Here is a 24,788-nt window from a genome sequence, read left to right as displayed (position 1 = left end):
TCAAAACCAATTAATAAATAGTATATAGGATTTTGTCGGTCGGTCATTGAGTTTTTATTCTACATAATATATTAAACTTGGAATAACCATGAACAAACCATCACGATAGGCCGGAATAGCCCGGGAAAGGGTTTTTTTTTAGCGCAAAACAAACCGGGAACAAATGTGTAATCGTAAAGTAACAATTAATGCACCTTGTACATGTATTGTTAGCCCTCCTTATTTTTTTTTTATACTTGCCCGCACGCGCCGTCACGCGTTATTCGATACACGATCGTGTGGTTAACATATTTTATTTTTGTTTAGCAGTTTTACATTGAATTTAGTGTGATCACCATTATGGATGACGAATAACATCTGCGCTGGGTCTGTCTCGCATGTCTCTCCAGTAACACGCGCATTATTTTTATTAGTATATTATTGATTTTTTTATTTTTTTATTAGGCACGTACCAGCTTAAAAATTAAACATTTAACATATTTTATTAAATACGCACGATAATTACAATAGCTACAACTTGTTGTGTGCAGTGTGTACGTGTGATAACCACAAATATGCCTTACTTCCAGGTCAATAGAAAACTCTTGCTGATAAAAATCCACTATTTTTTAGGAATTGGAGGTAAGAATATTATGTACCTACTTACATAGAAATTTTTAAGCAGCAATAGTATTATAATAATATTATATTCCGTTGCAAACAATTGTATTATTTATTTTATACCAATACTTAGATTATATCGCTCATTGGATATGTCACAGTTATTTTAGTCGCGCAACATAATATAAACATATATTATCACATAAATTATGGGACATAATTATAATACTTTGAGTCAATATTATTATTATTATGTGTTATTTTGACGTTTGACTATGTAAAGAATCCTGTTTTCCACTCACTATATTATGCAGTTAATATTATGCTTATTTTAAAAATGTCAAAGTCGCTCAGAATAAACCACAAATTACGATAGATAACCATGAGATTCTTTAAATTTATACAAAATAATTAAATATGAAAATGTATTAATATGATTACTTCGTAATCTAGAAAATTGGATTGCATTAAGGTAAGTACGAATCAATATGTTCGGTTTAAAATAATACCTATATTTTTTATTTTTATCAAATTCCACATCAATCGTATACAATATTGAAGTAGGAAGTTAAATAAAATATGTGATTATGTAATAATATTATAGGTAATAAAAGGTTTAGCATGTAAGGATTTTTTTAAAGTATCAGTATCTACCCATATATAGTAATAATACATAAAATAATTATTAATATCAAAGGTGCTGGAGTTTATAATTATGTTGAATATGTTCATTGATATACCAAAGACCTAACACTATATTATAATATACAAACGATTCTATAGCAATTTTATCCAATTTTTTTAATCAATCAAATCGTTTGTTTTACTTACTTCAAAACAATGTGCATACCTACACATATAATATATAATATATACTATACTTACACATATAACTTGGTAGGCATTGCTGTGCATAATAGCTATATAATTTATAGGTGTATAACATTATTTATTAAATTAATGTCATAAATGAAGTGATTATATGATCTTTGAGGTAAAACGGGTCAAAAATATTAATTTATATTTGATATAGGTTATTACTTATTAGGTATAGATAGTAGTCTCAAATCGTAATACATTTTTAGTCTTCATTTGTTTTACTTACGAATCATTTTATATTAAATTGAATATTCTACTGGATATCGTTTATCAATATATTATTAATTATACAGTTTAAATTGTTTTCTCAATTTAGAGTAAAAATAATATATTTTTTACGATTTTTTAAAAATATTCTGTTGAAGAATAATATTTTTAATAACATGTATGATGACTACGTGCCATTGCTGTGGTAACGACTGTACGCAATTTGCACTAAATTTACCCAAAATATGAAATGCGTTTGCAATTTGTACCATACCGGGTAATTAAATACGAATTGTAATATTCGCCAAAATCCAAATCAATATTATTCTTTTGTGTATGTATGTACACGTTTCTATAATAGTAATTACCATGGTTGGGATTTTATAGCACTTAAAATAGTATAAATATTCACTGTAATACGAGCATCACATTAAATATTACTAAATATGCAAAAATAGAAAATATATTGATTAATAATTTTTTAATCACTTACATTTTACTTTAGCGTATAATTTAGAACCAAGTACCAGATACGAAATTATCCTAATATTATAATATTATAGGTACCTATTACCTATATGTTATCGCTGTTATTGTACGGCGTTGTATCAGCGTAATCTATCTGTTTACTTAATATATACTCTATACTACATTTACAATTTATTTGATAATTCGATTAACAAAAATTTAAAAACACGATTACCAAAATATAATTTTATAAAATATGACCGATTTTGATTTAAAATAGGTAAAAATGTAAAAAATAGGAAATAAAAATTTTTAATTTGAGTTATCTGTATCATGAAACACATTTTGAGCTTACTCTGCTATTTTTAAGCATCTAATTTCTGCAAATGATATAAAATCCCGACCCTAGTAATTACTAAAACTCGGATTAATAATATGTATTACAAAAACTAAAGTATGCAAATATTTATAGTATATGTAATAAAAAATAAAAATATAACTATATGGATGTTTAAAAGAAAAAAATTGGCCAAAGGGTATCGCTCTGCTGTACAGTAGATATTATATGGAGAGTAGGTCACTATATAATGGATGTGTTAAATTTGAATGCAATGACAGGTATCATTGTATACGAAAAACGATTCTGAACGGAGATGATTTGTCAGTCTATAGGATAAATTGTATTACCTATATTAAAATTATAATATATTTTATACGTGCACAAATTTTTAAATATAAATTTTTTATACGCTCACTACATGATTTCTATATCTTCTCTTGAGTTTTTTTTACAGTTATTTAAAGAAAAAGTTATGGAAAACCTTGTGTTGGGTTTTTTAACCTTAGATATAAATCATAATAATTTTATGAATTTTCAACTTCATAATTCCACGCAAATTTTCGCGATTTTGACATATTTCGTAAACATTTGAATTTTAAATGCTTATAAAAATTATGACTAACGATTTATTATTATTTTTTTTTACTACGATAAGTACAACTTATGATAAACCTTATATTAAATTTTAAAGATTTTTTGGATATACATCTTGTTTTGAAATAAAATAATCTGTTTTATATAATATAAAATTTTCTTTGTTAGTATAGGTACCCACGTACGTATAAGTTTTTGACCTGTATTTATATATACGTTTTGTTTTTATTTTCGAATATTGTCAATTACTAACTAATAAATATAATACTTGCTGATTTATTTATTGAAAGAGATAAAGCTACTTTTTTCATACTTACCTTATAGATTTTTAGTTTTACCACAGACGGTCACATTAAACTTTAATTTATATTAATTATTCATTATTTACAAACAAATATATTGTTATTATACATTCTACAAAATTAATTGCTCGATTACTATCACTAGCCATAAGCTATTTGTTATTATTATTACAATGATATTTATTTTTGCCATGTTTTGTCCGAGATATTTATGATCATGGTCCATGGACGACGACGAGATAACGGATGTTAATGGTGACTGGAGAGTCTATAAAGTTTTCACACGTCCGGTCAGTAATGTAATATCAAACCAGTACCAAATCTTAGTCTGGATCTTTATAGCAATGCAACACTTATAGGTGCCTTATGCATACTCAAATTGTCAAGATTAAAATATGTATTACGACCTTTGTGTTTGATCTTTACACATATTTATACCGACTAAAAGAACGTTGGGTTTCAACAGATGTAATGGGTGCAAATTTCATAATTGAAATGTCTAAAGAAGTGAGCTTAGTGGCTTAGTCTGTAATAATACTCATTTATTCTGCAATGAATATTTCTGATTCATTTTAGGTAGTTATCAGACTTGGGTAGTACCTATCCCAAACGCAGTCTAGAATGAATGAAAAAAAAATAACGTGGATATTTTCATCCAATATCAACCATAGATTAGATATTATGACTGGTATGATTTTTGCACACGTACTTCGGAACCACGAAATCATCACGAAATTGCGATAAGTTTATACGGGCTTAGCCGTTTTCGACCAAAAACGTACCCTTCCCTTTTCGGCCGATTCACTTTTCGACAAAATTTAAAAAAGGTTGATTCCCTTTTCGACCAAAATCGTACCCTTCCCTTTTCGGCCGATTCACTTTTCGGCCAAATTTAAAAAAGACTGATTCCCTACATACAGCTGACAAATATAAACCATATTTTAAAATTGTTATTATTATAATATTTTGTTAAAATTGTATAGGTAAATATGTAGGAATGAGGAAAAACAAGATTTATTGAGAAAATTAAAAATATTTAATATCAATCATTTGGAACGAATTTATCACATACCCAAATAAAATTATTTGATAATTTTAAAAATAATATGTATTTACATTTTACCCTCAAATCCGAATTCTAGTTGTAAATACAAATAGCTAATAACACAGAATATTCCATTTCTTAACATTATTCTATAAATCTACGGTACGTCAGTGTATTGACTTTAAAACTCTCAAACAATTAATTTATTATAGGTATACTAACCAACATTCGCATTTTTATAATCTTCCGCGCAATATGAAAGACATTTTAAATAAAGAAACTACAAAAATTAAAAAGTTCATCTCAAAGTGTAATCTAATAAACAAAATTTGCATTAATCATCATTAAAATACAAACACAAACTAAACTAATAATATGTTGTAAATATTAACAAATCTTTATATCCTATAAAACATATTATGTAGAAAAATGATGGTTAATAACCTTAGTAAGTTTAGGCTGGCTTTATAATATAGTATACGAGTATTATACGAATTAATCTAAAGTTACTCTAAATTCGTATTGTTTTTGTTTTTTGTTTTGTAACTGTTAAGTTATCATAGATGTAATCTAGTGGCTTTAAAATAAAAAAAAAGCTGGTAAGTCGTGTATGTCGCTCTGCTGTACAGTAGGTTACAAGTGGGTTACTGTAATGGATGGAATTAAATTTGAATCCAATGATATTATATCATTGTATACAAAAAACGATTCTGAGCGAAGACGGTTTATCTGTCTAGGATATATTATTATAGATTATTACAAATTTTCAAATCTTAGATTTAAAAAGAAAAATTTTTATGAATTTCTAGTTTGAAATAATTTGCGAATTTTCGTGATTTTACATATGTTGTAAAAATTCAAACTTTGAATGCTTGTAAAAAAAAATTGTGACTACGCATTTCTTTTATTTTTCAATTTTTATTGTAAAAGTATATTATGAGCCTTGTATTAAATTTTCAAATCTTAGATATAAAAAGAAAATGTTTTATGAATTTCTAGCATAAAATAATTTACGAATTTTCGTGATTTTTACATAATATGTTGTAAAAATTCAAACTTTGAATGCTTATAAAAAAAAATTGTGACTATGTATTTCTTTTATTTTTCAACTTCTATTGTAAAAATATGTTAGAAGCCTTGTATTAAATTTTCAAATCTTAGAATTAAAAAGAAAAACTTTTATGAATTTCTATCTAAGATAATTTGAACATGGCCGTAATTTTTACGTATTTAGTCAAAATTTGAACTTTAAATGCTTATAAAAAAAAATTATGACTATATATTTATTTTATTTTTCAATTGCTATTGTAAAAATATATAATGAGCCTTGTATTAAATTTTCAAGCTTTTTTACCGAACAAATAAATTTTTATCGATATTTATAGAAAAAAAAACTAAAAAAGTTGAAAAATTAAAATGTCAGTAAACAGCTCAAAACAAATCTAAATATTTTAAAAATGTTATCAAATATATAAAACGCCTATATAAACATTCAGTCAAAATTTCAAGTATCTGCGGTAATTTGTTTTAGAGTTACACCAAAATAAGGAAATCGCTAAAAGTGAAGATCCAATGTTGTAAAAATTTAAATTTCAAATGCTCATAAAAATGTAATTTGAATTTCCAGTGGAATTTTTATTTGTGATAAAGATTGAAAAACTTCTAAGGAATCTTGTATTAAATTTTTAAATCTTAGATTTAAAAAGAAAATTTTTTATGAATTTCTAGCTTAAAATAATTTGTGAATTTTCGTGATTTTTACGTATTTTGTCAAAATTCAAACTTTGAATGCTTATAAAAAAAAATTGTGACTATGAATTTATTTTATTTTTCAACTGCTATTGTAACAATATGTTAAGAGCCTTTTATTAAATTTTCAAGCTTTTCTGCCTAACAAATAAATTTTTATCGATATTAATTTAAAAAAAACTAATAATGATCGAAAATTTGAAATGCCTATGAATAGTTCAACTTAAGTCGAAATTTTTTGAAAATTGCATGGTGGATAGAATATACTTATATAAACATTAGGTGAAAATTGCATGTATCTATGGTCATTTGTTTTAAAGTCACATCAAAAACCAAAATCGATTTTGTCGAAAAATGAGTGTGCGTAAAATTTCCCGTTTTTCCCTTAATTTTTAGTTTGTTTTTCTCAATTATTTAGAAAAGTATTAAGAATTTTTTACTTTTGACCCCCTAAAGTATCAACTAGATTCACTTTCTGATCGAACGAGATGTACTGAAGTCAAAAATCGAAGCATTTTTACTGCCTCAAAACGTGATACAGACACAAAAAAAAAAACACACACATCATGGTAAAATCAATACATTCATCGCTCCGCTCAGAATCTAAAAAAGTTATTAAAGGCGGTAAAATACAAAAAACTGTATTATATTATGAAAAACATATACCTATTAATTAATATTATATTCATATTAATTAAATAACAAAATAATACATTATTTTTATAAAACATTAATAATCATCATACTTTGTGTAACAGCCGTAGACATATTAATAAATTAATATGTCCATTGATTGAATATACATTTAAATTATATATACATTAAATGTATTTAATCAATGATATGTGGCCTATGTGGGTCTGTCTCAAGGTTTATAGATTATAATCTATAAGCCTTGGGTCCGTCTCTCTGTCTAGACGTGTCTAACGCAGCCGGTTAGACCACCACCGTCGTTATCATTTGTTGTTATCAAAAACAAAATTGTTATCATAAATATAATTTTATCATCCACTATAATAAAGACATTGCAATATTTTATTTATTCATGTTTATATAAAATGTGTAATATGCAAATATGCTTAATGCGATATGAATCACGATATGAGGTACCACTTAATATTTCCTCTGGATGACCTTGGATTGAAATGGGATTTTCGGGAGGTAATAGGGAGTACCTAAATACACATAGTCGGGCAAAATTCAAATTTGTAACTCTCTCGGTACGCGCATGCGCAATACAACTTACTTTTTTTTTAATGGCAACACCAATTTTTTTATACGGATTCAGGTAGAGTATTTTTTTTTCAAACAACTTTTGTACCTACAATAAGTTTTTTTCTAATTATAAAATTGGCAAAGTTACAGTATGGTAAAATTAAATATTTATGAATTTATTCTATTATATTAAAAATATTCAAAAATGAAACGTTGCTTCTTAAAAATGCATCAAATATTTTCGTTCATTTTTCATGCATTTTTGGTGTGAATTCTTTTGGTTGTGAAGCCCAGTTAGGTTTCAGATGTCTTAGTACTTGGACTAGAGACGACCGTTCATCAAATAATTGATCCACATTGATAGAATTTGGTACAATACTCACAACAATTATTGCACTAGCCTCCATCTCTTCCCAAGTAGGATCATTTTGTAACGTTAACCATTTGAATTTGATAGCTTTGTCAAAGCTATTTTCCCAAAGTTTTAAATAATTTATCCCTGCTTGATAAAAACCTTCCATATTTTTACGAAAATGATTTTCCTTATCAGCATCGATTGTATTATCATCTTTTAGTTTAGCAAGTAGCTGCTTAGCTGCAAATGGTATAAAGTTATTTGCTTTCCGTTCTTTTAGTTTGATAACTAATTCTTCATACACTTCTGTTGCTTCTGAAGCAGTTATATAGTCAGACTCAAGTTTGAGAATAGATATTTGGAACATTTGAACAGTTCCATGCACAAACTTTAAAAAAAGTTCAGATACTGGGTCTTCAAAAAATGCAAGTAACACAGCAGGACAGTTTTCAATAGTCATGAAATACGACTTTGAGGCGTCAAACAATAACAGTATCCGTTCTATGGCAGGTAATAAGCTCAAAAATCTCGTATTTCCATGTGAAAGGACTCTTTTATACTCTATATTTGCAAATTCGCAAAATTCTTTTAACGCAGTCATTCTGACAGTATACTGAAAAAAGAATTTATAGACTTTTACTACTATTACCTCAACGTCAATAGACAGAGCATCGCACGCTGTCTGGGCAGTGTTGTGCAAAATATGAGCCGCACAACCAATTCCAAGAATAGGACGAGACAAAGATTTTTGCAGTTTTCTAAAAACATTTCCTTGGCCTTTTCTTTTTACACCACTGAAGTTAGTATTAGTATTATCAGCACAAAGACAAACAACTTTTGAGTCAATAGAATACTTTTTAATACATTTTAAAAGATGTTCTACCAAAATATCAGAGGTTTCACCCGGAAGTTGATCAAAATATAAAAGTTTAACTTTAATTCCTTCATTTTGATTAAAATAACGAACGCATATAGGAGTCAGTTTAATTTCTTTTCTATTAGAACTGTCAATCGTTAGTGTAACAAAATTTACGTCCCTGAGATCTTTAAGTAATTCATTAAATATGTAAGGAGATATAACATTTACAATAATTGCTTCCGTTTTAGTCCTCTCCTAGCTTCTGAATATTTAGGCTCAAAAAACTTTTTAATAAGTTTGGCAGTACAGTCTGATGTTCTAAAACTTAATCCGTGTATTGCAGTGTGGTAGGCAAAAGTTGCTTCTTTGGCCGCACACTGTAATTCGTCATTTGTGGCATCAATGTGTTTAAAAAAAGATTTAATACTTGCCGTGGATACTGCATGATTAGCCTTTTTGTGTCTGTCACTTTGTATGTGATTTTCAATATCATACCGTCCTCGATGCTCCACAGAAAATTCGGAATTGCATGTCGAACATCTCACGCAGTCATTACTATTTTGACACTATTTTAGAAACTTATATTTTTCTTTTAGTTTGTCGGTAAAAACACACTTGCGTTTAGGCATTTTGTGAAGACATAGTACCAAAATAGAATATGATATAGGTATTCTTACATTTCAAATAATTTTCTATAAAAATAACATAAAGTATATAATATTAATTATTACTACTAATATTTGCAATTATTTTACAACAATAAAATTATACACCTATAAGTTCATATTTTTATATATATCATACACATTATTGACAAAAATTGTATATTATTATTTTATTTTTTTTATATAATATTATAATATATATTGTGAAATATTTAACACAGAAAAAATTTGATATTTTTATATTTCAAATAATTTTCTAGATTTTATCTTGAATTAATTATATAAATTGTTGTTTTGGTCAAAAAATGAATCAACCTATTTTTTATTTGGTCTTTAAGTGAATCAGCCGAAAAGGGAAGGGTACATTTTTGGTCGAAAACGGCCATGCCCCACCAAACATTGCAATTATTAGATAAGGAAGTTATGGGTGGGCGGATGATATTAAAAAATCCCAAAAAATTATTATTGATATTCTGGTCCCTTGAATTTCTATGTTAACCTGGGTACCTAAGTACCAACAAAATAATCGAGTAGGTACACTAATTTCGGTACAAATTACAAACACTATTTTTAGTTTATATTATATTCTGTTGTGCTGCGAATTCCAAACTGCCGTGGTAAGAAGAGGTTTTTATAAGAGAAAATTGCCGACACTGAGTGACTTCTGATATCCATGAGTGAAGGGATTCACCTCTAATCCAGAGTCAAATTAAATCTTTTCATAAATTTAATTCTATTCTCTTAGAATTATTACTAAACGAGGAACGCTATAAACGCGTCCCCCTGGGGATCCACACTTTTAAATGATATATTTGGATTTTGTTTTCATTTATTTCTAGTAATGGTTATTTTTCCAGGAAACAATAAAATTTTATTATAGTTAACGACAATCGATACGGTAGCAATAATATCATCGTAGCTACTATAGCTACATAGTTATTGAACATTGTGAAGACATAACATATTTTATTCTTATTCTCATAATTTTATTTAAAGAAAAAATAATAATATTCCTTGGAAAATTATCGATGACAATCAATAAGTGTACGAAATATCCACAGTTTAATGATTAATGATATTATTTTGTTTTAATTACTTCATTGTTCGACGAAATCGCGGAACCCATTCCCCGTGGATTCACGGCCAACGCATGTCACATTCTACGATGCACTAAACCAGCGGTATTCAAGCTGATGAGTGATGTCGCTCGTCGCACATTAGTGTGCCCAGAGCATTTTTTTTTCACAAATGACCGATCTCATTCAATTGTAATTAGCGAATCAATAAAATTCATAGAAGACGTTCAATTCGTTATGTTTATGTATTATTTTCCTGTAAACCACACGTAATTTCCAACAAATAATGTAATATTATAATAAAAAATAATTTTGTTTATCTAATTTGGCACAAAAAAAACCATAGATATTTTTTCAAGAGCACATTTAGCCGTATTTAATAAAAATTTGAAAACCGCTGCACTAAACAATTAAAAAAGTATCTAAATAACTATCTTAAATGTTGTTGTGTGAATTATTTCATTTACATTATGTGTATGGGTTACGCCGGCGCGGTGCGGACTGCGAGGGACTTGTTCAGTTACTGTACAATTTATCCGCTATGGAACGGTGTTTTCTGAATTAATATCAGCAAGCCTGGGCATAAACAAGTTAAAAAATTAAAGTTAAGTTCATTTTAACTTTTTAAAATAAAATTTTCATTAACTTATTTTGTAACTTAACTTATTTTCATTCATATAATAAACTTAATAAATAAAATACAATTATTATTGACAGTGCATATTATATGTACCTATAACCATTTCCTAGAATAAGAAACTAGAAATATAGTTAAATACATTTAGGTATAGAAATAGACATATCCATGTATATAGGTATATATTATATTTAATATTATAATATATAGGAATATCGTATACAGAGTGATCCATTTAACATAAGACACTAATTATTTCGGAGTTTTAACTTTTTTTTTTGGAAATGTTGAAATTTGATGAAATCTACAAATAAATAATATTCCTAAAATGTTTACATTTTTTTTTATATGATAAACATGTATCAACTTTGGATTTTTAAATGGTAATACCTATATTTAATACCAACATATTATAAAACAATTTTTTTAAAGAACTTTTGCGTTTGAATTTTTTATTTCAGTTCAACAGATTTTGAGATTTAAAGAATTCAAAATAAAATATAAGTGAAACTTTTTTAGTTTGTTTTTACTTGTCCTTATTCATTTTTGATCAATCATATACAAATTAATAATCTTTGAATCAGATGAGTAATCAGGACGGCTTATAAACACTTATTATCTAGTTATATTTACATTACACTCATTGATAGTAACGATATGAATAAGAGTGATAAGACAGAACGTCTTATCGGTGATGAATGAAATTATACGAATTTAGATTTGAGGCCAAAAAAATTGAATTTGTGGGTGAGTGTGGTATCAGGACAGGTGCCACAGTGTAATCATTCGCTGCAACTAAAAATATTTATTATTCCTGTAACGTGATAAGGTATTATAGGAAATAATATGGAATATTAAATTCATTGTTTTACAAAAATCATTTACATAAGCGTTAAATGTATTAAACTATCCTTTGCCTGAGTTGTGAAATGTGAATAAAATTTGTACTTGTCCACTGTCCAGTCTTCTGAATAATTCGACATTGTCGATGTTTCAGCAGTGTTCCCATTTTTTTGTTTTAAATTTTAAAATATTACAACGTCCCTCAGTTAGTGAATATCTTGTATTATTATCTTATAATCCGTGATAATATTTTGATTAAATTGATGAAGTGATAAGTGATTAGATTACTTCAAAATTCTAATTTGAAAAAGCCTAACTAGAGCTATAGAAAATTGTAGCAATTATAACGTAAGTACGTACCTATATCTATACATAGTATACATTGATGGTTTAAAGTTCGAATAATGTTCGATACATCATACATAGGTACACTAATTTATTCTTTGTTATCTATGGATATACAATACAAACATATTTTTCATTTAAAACTGAGAGTAGGTAGGTACATAATATTATACACTAAACGAAAAATAATTACACAGTAGTCAATATGCTTGTACATTTTATTATCATAAAATATAAATACAATTTTAAAGTGATATATAGTTAGACAATTAAAGGTCTATTCACAACAAAATAATAAAATAATTTATTTTCAGACACCCATCAGGTTAGACCAAGCAGTTAGGCTAAATACGCCAATACCTATGAGTTTAGTATAAATAATTAGTTTTTAGTAAAGTAAGCACTAGTTGTAAACATTTTTTACTTCTACTACTATTACTACTTATAAATTTAAACTTTACTAGCTAAATATAAAAATATAAAATAAAAGTATTAAAAATGTTCATACAATCATACCCACTTAAGTAATTTCAGGTAATACGTTTAAATCCTGGTTATATTTGTAGTAAAATGTAGATGATATTAGAATACCCAGAATTTGAATATACTTAATACATAATACTATTTGGAATAGGATATACCTATCAAAATAATATATTTTTATAGATGGTGTCCAAGGCATCTTGGATACCTGTGTTTGATAATATTGTATTATATTATCACTTGGATAGTTGGATGTAAGGTTATGTTATTTTTCAATGTACAATACACACTTATACTTGTTTCACTGGTTTTTTTATTCTATAGCTGTATTCACTTGTAGATAAACAGAAACAGGGGTGGACTGGTGACAGATCGGCTCAGGGAGATGTGAAAATCTAAAGGCCTATGTATTTTTAATACATATACTTGCAATAACATCTATTCTGGTTTGTGAAGCAACCTTGGTTTTGTAAATAAAAAAAAGTGATGACGAATATTTAACTATTATCTCAACATTTGAAGTATTATTGACAAACAATAGAAAGCAAGGGAGAATTTGTGATCCAAGACTCTTCAAAAGTTTACCAATCCTATAAAAATGATTTCATTATAGTCAGGGTTGGGCAAGATACTCAAAAATGAGTATTGAGACACTAGATACAAGATACTTTGCTTTGGAGTATCGCGATACAAGATACTTGGCTATAATTTATAGTAGCATCAGAGTATATAATATATACCCGCCTAGGCTCTAGACACTAGACAGTATGTAACAAAAAAAAACCCTGACAAATAAACACAAAATTTAATACCAGATATTAGTTAAACATATGAAAACAAATATAAAAATTATATGGATAAGCAAAATACTTGTGTCAGGAAATTCCCAAAAATTTTACATATGTATTTTGGAAAAAAGGGATCAGGTACGTTTACAATTAATTTACCCCAAACAAAACGGATATTTCGAAAGATTTAAAAAAATAAACTACTTGATTTAAAATATTTAAATAAACATTTTCATCATCAAAATTTGTCTAATAATTATATTTACAAATTAGCTATTTTGAATTTATCGAAAAAAAAGATATTATACGGCTTAAATGTTTTCATTTTGAAATATCTGAATTAAAAATAAAAAAAAACAAATTGCACTCTGTATTTGTTATGCAATCGTCTATAAATTAAATAATATATGAAAATTAAATATTGATATAAAAAAGTTATTTCATTTGTTAGGTATCTATTTCTGTTCACCTTGTACCTTATATAAATTGGTAATAAGAAAAAATCGGATTAGTTTATACCTTTGACATTGACATATAGTCAAAAAATATTTTTCAATTTATTTTCAATTTCCTATTTAACTAACTAAATAGATAATTGTAATATTAATGGGGAACTTTGCTTCATACATCCTAATATTTTTTGAAAATGTACTTCATTTAAAAGCTATCCACACTTATTTGCGTATATGCCTCTGACTCTTTATTCCTAAATTCCCAATCGATGAACAGATTCTACTTTTAATGATCTTTTAACTTACTTACTGAAAATTTTCTTTGTTTTCTAGTAATTATTTTTTGATTTTCGTGGGCATATAGGTACTATCGTGATCATGTTTTGAAAATTGTTTGAGATTATCACTAAAGCATGATAAATGAATTAAATAAATGTCTGTCACTATTGTCTGTACGTAGTAGTTATTAAACGTATATTTAATATTTATATGTTACGGACAAAGTAAGAAATCCGTGCATTGTGCACAATATGCCCAAATATTTTGGGCTATGTAAGAATCATCATTTTAATACTCAAATTGTTCAGACATTGACCGCGTATTGTTCTAGACTGCCCGGACAGAATGTACCCTTATCTAATAGCATTTATACGTAACAATATCACTACAAAACTATACTTAGATATGTCATTCGTACGCGACAAAGTGACAGTTGCCGATAAAACTAACCAATCCGTAATTTTAAAGATAAATTGATCACATAGTATTTTACACGAAAATTATGGCTATCTAGATAATATTTCAAAAATTCCTATTTGATATTTTTTCATGATAATTATCACGACGGCGACGTCACGTAGTCTGTTATTAGTTTATTGGTTAAGAGGAGGGTGTCAATACACCATCATATCCGGCATCCGCATATGTTGTCTCCGTCTTACAAGTGCGTAACATACCAAATTTAGTCTCAGCAGATCACGTTTAGCTCCGTTAGTTTAAAAATTAAAGTGAATTTTACCTCTTTTAAATGTAAAGGTGTTATCTGCGTTCATATTTATTTATTTTTTGTACCTCTACTTTAAAATCAGAGGAAGACTTTTAAATAGCTCTATAGCTCTAGGCTGTGGAGATGTCATCAAAAACATAAACGAGAAAGACGAAAAAAGTGATGCAAGTGATTAAGTCTGTGAAAAACATTTTTTTTAAGTACTCTATAAGATATTTTATTTAAATTTAATATACATATTTAATCTTCAGTGTCCAAATCTAATTCGACACTGTATACAATGTCCGGGTAATGTTAACTTATTACAAATTTGCCCTTGAAAATCGGGCATTGTGACTTCCTACTTTGCCCGTAACATATATAATGTAACAACATTTTTATAGTACTTTATGATACATCTTAGGTCTTCCTGAGTACCAAGGTTTTGAACAGGCCTATGAGTATAATACCTATTCACCCGTCCAAGGAGATAATATATCTCCGTAACTCCCCTAGCCAGTGCGCCTCTGACCAGAAACTATCATTCTATAATGGAGCGTTGTTTCTTATTATGTAACTTTGCAAATGACACCTTTTATCCGCAGGCTACATAGTCAGATTCTCCACACACAATTTAATATGTGTTCAATATTTGAATAAAAGTTGTATTTTATATAGGTACAATTTTTCATGCATGAAGAATAGCTATAGACAAAGTGACATGATTTGTCAATAAATTTGTGCTTTTTTTAGGTGACATATTTATTTTATTCCATTTTTTAGAATTTAAAGAATAGGTTTTTATTTCACCTCTAAAACAAGACTGCCACAACTCAAAATTCATTAATTTTCGAATGCAAGAATGCCACATTCAATATATTTTTTTATTAAGTCATTAAAAATATGTATTAGTAATCAATGTTGAATCACCCATTCAATTTTTAGATATTTTTTTAATGTAATAGTCATATTTAATTTATATATGACTGTGGATATGTTTCCTATGTAATTTACTAAATTACAGTTACTGGAGTCAAATTTCAAGATTACTGTATTTCGATGTGTGGCACTCTTGCCAAAAAATGATATATACGTTGAATGGAAAAACAACAATATTTAGCGTTGCGAATATTGTGGCGGTTTTGCATTTCATAATTTGTGATATTGCAATCATAACATGAAAAACATCAATTTTGTATTTTAAAAAGCCATAATCTAACTATTTAAATTTAAGAAAGAGTATTTCACAACATTCAATTGAGTCATAATTTACGTAAAATATGTTTATAAGTGTTTACATTTTTAGTTTTAAATGCATATTATTATGTAAAGAACTCATAAAAATATCTTATAGTTTTAAATTTCAAATTGCTTTTTCTCAAAACTATAAATTTTGAGTTGTGATAGACTTGTTCTATAGATGGAGTACTGGTACTTATAAGTTTATAATATATACCTACCTAACCTAAATATTTTGAAATGAGAGACTAAATTGTTATTTAATTTTATTTGTTGTTTAGGTTATGCACCGTTTTCTCCATTTTTGACAACGATATCAAAACAACGTGGTTATTCTGCATTTATAGTTGGTTTAATATTCATGCTACAACCAATTCCTGGAATGTTGATAAGACCAATTGTTGGTGCCGTTACAGATAAATACAAATGTCGTCGGTCGGTGTTTATTGCGAGTTCGATAATCACATTTGTATTGGTATGTTTACTATCAATAATTCCTGGTACGACATCAAAAGAAGAAATGAACGATTTAGATGTGATAAAGTCGCCACTGTTTTGGATGTTCTTTACTACAATTGCCTTAATCAATACTGATGGAACGGTGAAAAGTGTATTAGAGGATACGATTTGTATGGATTTATTAGGTAAAAATAAATAGGTACTGTGCTTTTATAAATTTATTGATGTGATAATACGTGAAAAAATTACTTTTGAGAAGTGACAGCTATAAGGAACCATATATTTATTTTTATGGTGGTCCGATCGGAATTACTACTATACACAATACACACTTAATTTTAATATTCTGAAAAACTAAAATTGTTGTACAGGTATGCATTATCTATTGGCTATTATTAAATAGTAGTAGAATAAAACATTTTCTTTCATTTTAATGGAAATATCAAATAAATGCTAGCTTACAAACTATCTTGATAAAATTTAAGTCATATTATGTATGATGATTTACAAAAATTTGGAAAAAAATTACTTATACCTAATTACTTCCCTAATAGGAACTATAAGTAAATAAATATAAATCATAAAAAAATGTACACTTAATAATTAGTATAGTTTCTTATTTTTTCAATTCAAACTAAACTACCTACATACATTGTGTAGTTCTACAGTTATAACTTGTAACCTAAACACTTGCTAGAGTTTACGTTTTTGAAAATATTTTCTTTTTACTTAATCTTATACAAAATATAATACCCCTAATATAAGTATAGAAAACAATAATTGAGTTACTACAAAATGTGCAAGACATATCAAACTCATTTTTTTATTTTACTTCAATCTCGAAGCTCACTGTAATCACGTTTCCCGCTATTTATTTTGTTCTTTAAAAAACATTTAATTTTAAATATTTCTCATTTTGAAACATATTGATAGAATCAATCGTCAAGATAAAATATGAAAAAAAAAACAGTAAAGTTTACCCCACCGTTAACGTAAATATCAGTAACATACATATATTCTATTCACGAATAGAAAAAAAACTATATGTAAAACATATTTAATGTTAAATTAGTTCGATATAAACCATAAGAGTTGTAGGTCGCTATTTTATGATTATTGTCAACACTTTACAGTTTACAGTTTATACGCACGTATTACAATTTCAGAAGTGTAACTATAAATAATATAATAATGTGAATGTTTCAACCTATTAACTAATTTGTTAAATTAAATTTATAAGACTGAAAACACATTGACATTTAAGATTATTATGTAGGTATACAGATTAAAGTTATGATGGCTCGTGACAATATTTTTGCATTCGTGGTCCAAAATTGAGTAACAAACATTTTTCGGGGGACGGGAAATTTTTAGGCGTCTAATAATAATAATAGTCATACCTATATCTACTTATTCCTTTATCGCAGGACATAATAAGTGCTACAATAAGTACTAATTATAATAATATCATGTAGTAGTTAATATAATATGCGTAACTACTTGTATTTCCTCGATATATAATATAATTTATAAACTGTGTGTAAAAAAAATTGCATTAATTAATACCAACCGAGCAAACTAGCTCAGCCTTGTCAGGGCAAATTAAAAAGTCACAGAATTTTTGTAATTAATAGCGCGACCGAAAGTCCCCGCGATGAATATCAACAGACGATTTCGCATAATGCCCGTAAACTACTCGTACTTATAATCGGTCCATGTGTGGTCATTATTATAATATATTATAGTTAGCTTCATATTATTATACCTATTGGCACTATAATCAAATAATACGTACAATGTCATTATAGTTGAATCGTCTTTGTGTTTTCTATCAAGGCAAAGACAAACATAATTATGGAAAACAAAGGTTGTGGGGATCCATTGGTTGGAGTTTGTTTGCCATTATTTCCGGTGCATGTGTAGACTGGTACAGCACAGGGCTAGAGTACAAAAACTATGCTCCAGGTTACGTCATTGCATTGCTATGTTTCTTTTTAGATATATATGTGGTGTTTAAGCTCAAGGTATAGTATATAATATCTACAAATAAAATAGATTTGCTTATAGTTATAATAATTTATAACTATATATCATGTACGTTTAAGCTTTATTTGCTATATTTACGAATATTTGCTGATTATGTGTATTTTAAATTTAAAGCGGATATATATTATTAATTTTACTATAGAAATAAATGATGCAAATAATATTCAATCACATTTCATTTTTGAACGGATTTAATAGGTAATAACAATAATTTTAAAATTGTCATTTTATTTTATTTTAGTATCTACCTTTCTGTTTCGATAAAAATTGGTTTAAATTTAGTTAAATTGGAAATAAATTGATTTAAAATTTAACAATAAGTACAACAAATCGATGTCCCGTCTAACAATTTACTTCTTACACATTTACACGTCGTGTAAAAATTGTCGTCTTACTCATATGCCATGAAAATAATTATACATATTTGATATTTGTTTATTCTGTATTGTAGGTTGTACAAGACAATGATACCAAAATTATAGCTTCTGACGTGAAAAAAGTATTCACTGAAGGTAAAGTAATTGCGTTTCTTCTTTGGGTTGTTTTTATTGGATTTTTTATATCTTTCATATGGAACTTCGTATTTTGGTAAGCAACAAATTACATAAATTACAAGAATATTTTTTCAATAATAGATAAAAATACATAACCTATGTTTTATTTGTTCAAGTACTGCTGTATCTTAGTAGGTTACTGTAATGGATAGAATTAAATTTGAATCCAATGATATTATCATTGTATACGAAAAACGATTCCGAGCGGAGACGGTTTATCTGTCTATGATATATTATAGATTATTAAAAATTTTCAAATTTTAGATTTAAAAAGAAAAATTTTTATGAATATCTAGTTTGAAATAATTTGCGAATTTTCGTGATTTTCATGATTTTTACATATGTTGTCAAAATTCAAACTTTGAATGCTTGTAAAAATAATTGTGACTACGCATTTCTTTTATTTTTCAATTGCTATTGTAAAAATATGATAGAATTAAGCCATGTATTACATTTTCAAATCTTAGTTCTAAAAGGAAAACTTTTTATGAATTTCTAGCATAAAATAATTTATGAATTTTCGTGATTTTTACGTATGTTGTCAAAATTCAAACTTTGAATCCTTGTAAAAAAAAATTGTGACTACGAATTTATTTTATTTTTCAACTGCTTTTGTTAAAATGTGATAGAAGCCTTGTATTAAATTTTCAAGCTTTTCTACCGAACAAATACATTTTTATCGATATTTATAGAAAAAAAAACTAAAAAAGTTGAAAAATTAAAATGCCAGTAAACAGCTCAAAACAAATCTAAATATTTTGAAAATTTTATCAAATATAGAAAATGCCTATATAAACATTCAGTAAAAATGTCAAGTATCTGCGGTCATTTGTTTTATACTTTTAGAGTTACACTAAAATAATAAAATCACTAAATGTGAAATCCAGTGAAAATCCAATGTTGTAAAAATTTAAATTTCAAATGCTCATAAAAATTTAATTTGAATTTCCGGTAGACTTTTTATTTGTGATAAAGAATGACAAACTTGTAAGGAATCTTGTATTAAATTTTCAAATCTTAGAATTAAAAAGAAAAACTTTTATGAATTTCTATCTAAGAAAATTTGAACATTGCCGTAATTTTTACGTATTTAGTCAAAATTTGAAATTAAATGCCTTTAAAAAAAGATTGTGACTATAAATTTCTTTTATTTTTCAACTGATATTGTAAAAATATGTTATGAGCCTTGTATTAAATTTTCAAATCTTAAAATTAAAAAGAAAAACATTTATGAATTTCTATCTAAGATAATTTGAACATTGCCGTAATTTTTACGTATTTAGTCAAAATTTCAACTTTAAACGCTTATAAAAAAAATCGTGCCCACATATTTTTAATATTTTTTAACTGCTATTGTTACAATGTGTTAGAAGCCTTGCATTAAATTTTCAAGCTTTTCTACTACCGAACAAATAATTTTTTATCGATATTTATAGAAAAAAAAACTAAAAATGTTGAAAAATTAAAATGTCAGTAAACAGCTCAAAACAAATTTAAATATTTTGAAAATTTTATCCAATATAGAAAATGCCTATATAAACATTCAGTGAATATTTCAAATATCTACAGTCATTTGTTTTAGAGTTACACCAAAATAAGGAAATCGCTAAATGTGAAATCCAGTGAAAATCCAATGTCGTAAAAATTTAATTTTCAAATGTTCATAGAAATTTATTTTGAATATAGCTAAAATCGAAGCACTATTTCGACAACTTATCGTGTACACAGACATACACACACACAAAAAAAAAAACATCATTGTAAAATCAATACATTCATCTATCCGCTCAGAATCTAAAATACAACACTAGGTATAGTATAGTAACATAATACTATTAAAAGAAATTTAGATAAAACCGTTTTTAGGTAATCTGCTTTACTTATAAACACTTATCTTATATAAGCTAAGCATCAATATTTATAATAATGTTAAATTATGTTTTATTAACATAGAAATAAAGAAACATTTCTATTTAATGTATTAGTTTAATACTATGTGTTTTTAATTCTGACTTAAGTTAAATAAAATGTTTAGATAAATAATTAGTTTATATGCTATCAAATGCAATACCTTGATAAACCTATCTCAATATCTATTATGATAATTATTGAATATTTAAATAGCATATAAATATACGTTATAAATAATATGTGATTCAGTAGATCAATTATTTTGAATAAAATAAGTACCTAATATTATTATACATTTTATTGATTAGGTACTAATAATAAAATATCACAGTATTATACACTTCGTAGGTACCTTGAAGACTTGTCGAATGTTTACCATCCGGAAACGAAATCGTGGATGAAGACTCTCCAAGGAATAGCCTTACTAATCCAATGCTTCGGTGGTGAAGTGCCGTCGTTCATTTTGTCCAGTAAATTGTTACTTGAAAACCACCTTACAACTTTACTTAAACTGAATGTTTTTTATATTATATGATTATAGGCTACATACTGAAACGTGTGGACCACATGACCATTTTCTCCATAGTGTTTTTCACGTTCACGTGTATTTTCTCTGTGTACACGATCATTGAGAACCCTCTTTGGGCATTACCAGTTGAATTAATGAACGGCATAACGTTTGCACTGTCTTATTCGGCAGCCATCTCGTATGCGGCTCTTATAGCTCCTACAGGCGCCGAGGGAACGCTCCAAGGAGTCGTCGGGACGGCTTACACGGGAATAGGTTTGATATTTCATGTTTACATAAAATAATATTAAGATGACGCTGCACATTTTGCGGATAAGAACCCCCCTGGTCCATGCTAAGCAACCAAATTTTCACCCTGTGAAGATGAGAACACATTTACTGTTCATCGATATTTTTATTTTTTCGATATTAAAACTAAAAACAAATTCTTCAAGTTAGAAAAACTCTAAAATAATGAATGTTTAAACAATTGAATTAAGTTTTTTAAATTTGTGATATCGAAAGGTTAAAACAACTTTGCACAGTAATAAAGTTTTCTTCTTTGATGTATAAAAATATGATTGCTTATCTTGGACTACAGTCTGAATGGTTTTTACTCTCTAAAAATATAGTTTTTGTCATGTTTAACATATTATGTACTATGTAGTAGGACGGAGACAATACAATAATAAGCAAGTGTAGCGTCTTCTAAGGGCTTGTAATTGGATAGTTTTTATGGGTTCAAACAAGACAGTTAAAAAATTCAATGCATGAGTGCAGTAATTACAAATATAATTGGTATAATTTATAAGTACTAGTATGTATGACTTCTAAAAACTGATTCGAATTCGTTGGTATGTCTGTTTGAGACCGATTAGGCCACATTTTAAAATGTTTGATAAGAATTTAAAAATAATTAACATTTACAAAAGTTTAGGACTAACATTAAAAAAAAGTAATCGATCTCAAGTAGACATTAAAATTCAAATCACATATTAATAATATAATCCCTATACCAAGTCTAATGATGTAATTAGTGATGTATAATTTCTGAATAATAAAATTTTTCTTTAGAAATTATCTACTTACATCACTAGATATGATTGATAAACGATAGATACATTTTGATTGAAATAACTGGCCTTTTTTAATCATCTTAAGTGCATCATTACAAGTGTGTAACAGAAAGTCCTGAAAAATGAAAAATACAAAATGAATACTAGTTGAATATATAAAAAAATTTTGAAAATTGTATGGATAATATAGTACATAGTTTAAGATTTAGCCTATATGCCCGAAAATTCCAAAAAATGATATTTGGAAAAATGTTATTACGTTTTGAATTTAAATTAAATAATTTACTTGAACAAAATATTGATTTAATAAATTTATTAAACTTTTTGATTTAAATAAAAGATTTACTATCGATTTTTTTTAAATTAGATTTTAAAATTGGATATTTTGAATTTTTCGTTTTTAGTATTAAAAAAAAATAATAAAAATAAACTATACTATACATAGGTACTGTACCTACTTGTAGCGTAAGTATCTATAAGTTATAATTTATTAACATTTTTGAACATTGATTACAACGAAAGTATTGTCTTTTGTCAAGTCATTCTGTTACACTTTGTATACCTTTTTAAATGTATAAATAAACTTGAAAATATTTTAACTTTACTACATTGACGATGTTGATTGGTTGTATCTTAGGTGCGCCCATTGGAAGCTTCGTTGGTGGTTATATGTTTAAACATATTGGAAGTATTGCTTCATTTAAGCTATTGAGCGTGGTTGCATTTTTCACTTGTGTCATACAAATTATTGTCAATTATATATTAAAGCGTTTGTCTAAAAATGAAGATGTCAAGGACATATATAGTAAAGTTAAAACCAAAGATGATAATATCGAAGAAGACATAACTTTAACATCATAGTATTATATTTCCATATACAATAAATTTTACTGTTTATTACTTATAAAAAAATGGCTGAATTTTTGTATAATTTGTTATTTATTCGATACTTTGTATGTAGATTTTTTTAAACTAAAATATCCACTAAAAAGTTCCAGACACAAATTATTATTAGGTACTGGTGATACAGGTGAATATATGGCAATAATCAAAACATGATTTATAGTTATAATCAACGAATTTGTATAGATTTAGATTTTGAAATATAAATTCATTTTTTAATGTTTTTCTGTTAATGGTAATTCTTTTTAAAAAATATTGATAGAATGACCAGAAAAAAATATTTTTAACCTAAATAATTTATATGCTTTGGTGTTTGTCTTAGTCCTACTCTCACAGAACCGACACTGGAAGAATATTTTTAATAAATAACTGTAATACAATATAAAAAACTATCAACATTTTGAATTACACTTTATGGTATATTAGTAAATGAAAAATTTAAACCACAAATATTATGTATACTTGTGATATTTTTAAAACTAAAATGAAAATATATGTCTGTTTGATAATTTAAAATAAAAATTAAATTTCTATTTAAAACTTCAAATTAATAGCAAGTAAGTCAACAAAATATTATCTTATATAAATTCAGTCACATTATACAATATATTTTTAATTATTTTAAATATTATATCATATATATATGAATCACTTTTAATCGCACTATGTAACAAAAATATATAGTTCCGTAGTTTTTTAAAATAGTTTACAATAATGAATTATCTTATCAGATTAGTAGTTAAAATAATAATGATGAAGTTCGTCCGAAAATGTCATAATCGCATCTTGAGCCAGAACTAAAAAGTACACATATTGTAAAATATCAATTTAAGAATAGGTATTATACGTTCTTTGGTTTTTATAGTTAATATTTGTATTATCATTTCATACTATCTCATCTGATAAAAAAAAAAAAAAACTATGTTGTATTTTAGATTCTGAATAGAGCGATAATGTATTTTCAAATATATTTACATCATAGGTAACTTATACCCCTTTTAGGTGTACCTATATTAATATTGAAATAAATGCAGACAATAATGGTATTGTTTTAATAATACCTGTCAACAAAATGGTAAAATAAATTGTACCTATACGTCAACACATTTTGAGTCAAAACGATTTTTGTAATGGAAACGTCAAAATACAATTATTGCAAACGTAACTGTAAAATATGAATGAATAATTACAATATTATATTTATT

At 26.7% G+C, this 24,788-nt stretch overlaps 1 protein-coding gene across 2 annotated transcripts; it reads left to right on the top strand.

The window, feature by feature from the left end:
- The first annotated feature begins 270 nt into the window (after positions 1-270).
- Positions 271-23,806, top strand: LOC107167801 (major facilitator superfamily domain-containing protein 6-A-like). 2 transcript variants are annotated; one of them, XM_089222143.1, is made up of 8 exons: positions 271-366; positions 445-621; positions 16,408-16,770; positions 18,422-18,609; positions 19,083-19,219; positions 21,445-21,566; positions 21,638-21,880; positions 23,318-23,806. In XM_089222143.1, exons 2-8 carry the CDS (start codon positions 555-557, stop codon positions 23,539-23,541), a joined length of 1,344 nt encoding a protein of 447 aa, XP_089078269.1. In that variant the 5' UTR covers positions 271-366; positions 445-554; the 3' UTR covers positions 23,542-23,806. The 2 variants fall into 2 exon arrangements, with proteins under 2 accessions (XP_089078269.1, XP_089078270.1); XM_089222144.1 differs by lacking the exon at positions 271-366 and adding an exon at positions 371-388.
- Positions 23,807-24,788: the final 982 nt, after the last annotated feature.

Source organism: Diuraphis noxia, unplaced genomic scaffold (genome assembly GCF_037042655.1).
Source record: "Diuraphis noxia isolate RWA-SAM2 unplaced genomic scaffold, SU_Dnox_SAM2 contig0003, whole genome shotgun sequence".
Classification (NCBI taxonomy): domain Eukaryota; kingdom Metazoa; phylum Arthropoda; class Insecta; order Hemiptera; family Aphididae; genus Diuraphis; species Diuraphis noxia.
This window is presented reverse-complemented; position numbering and strand designations above follow the sequence as displayed.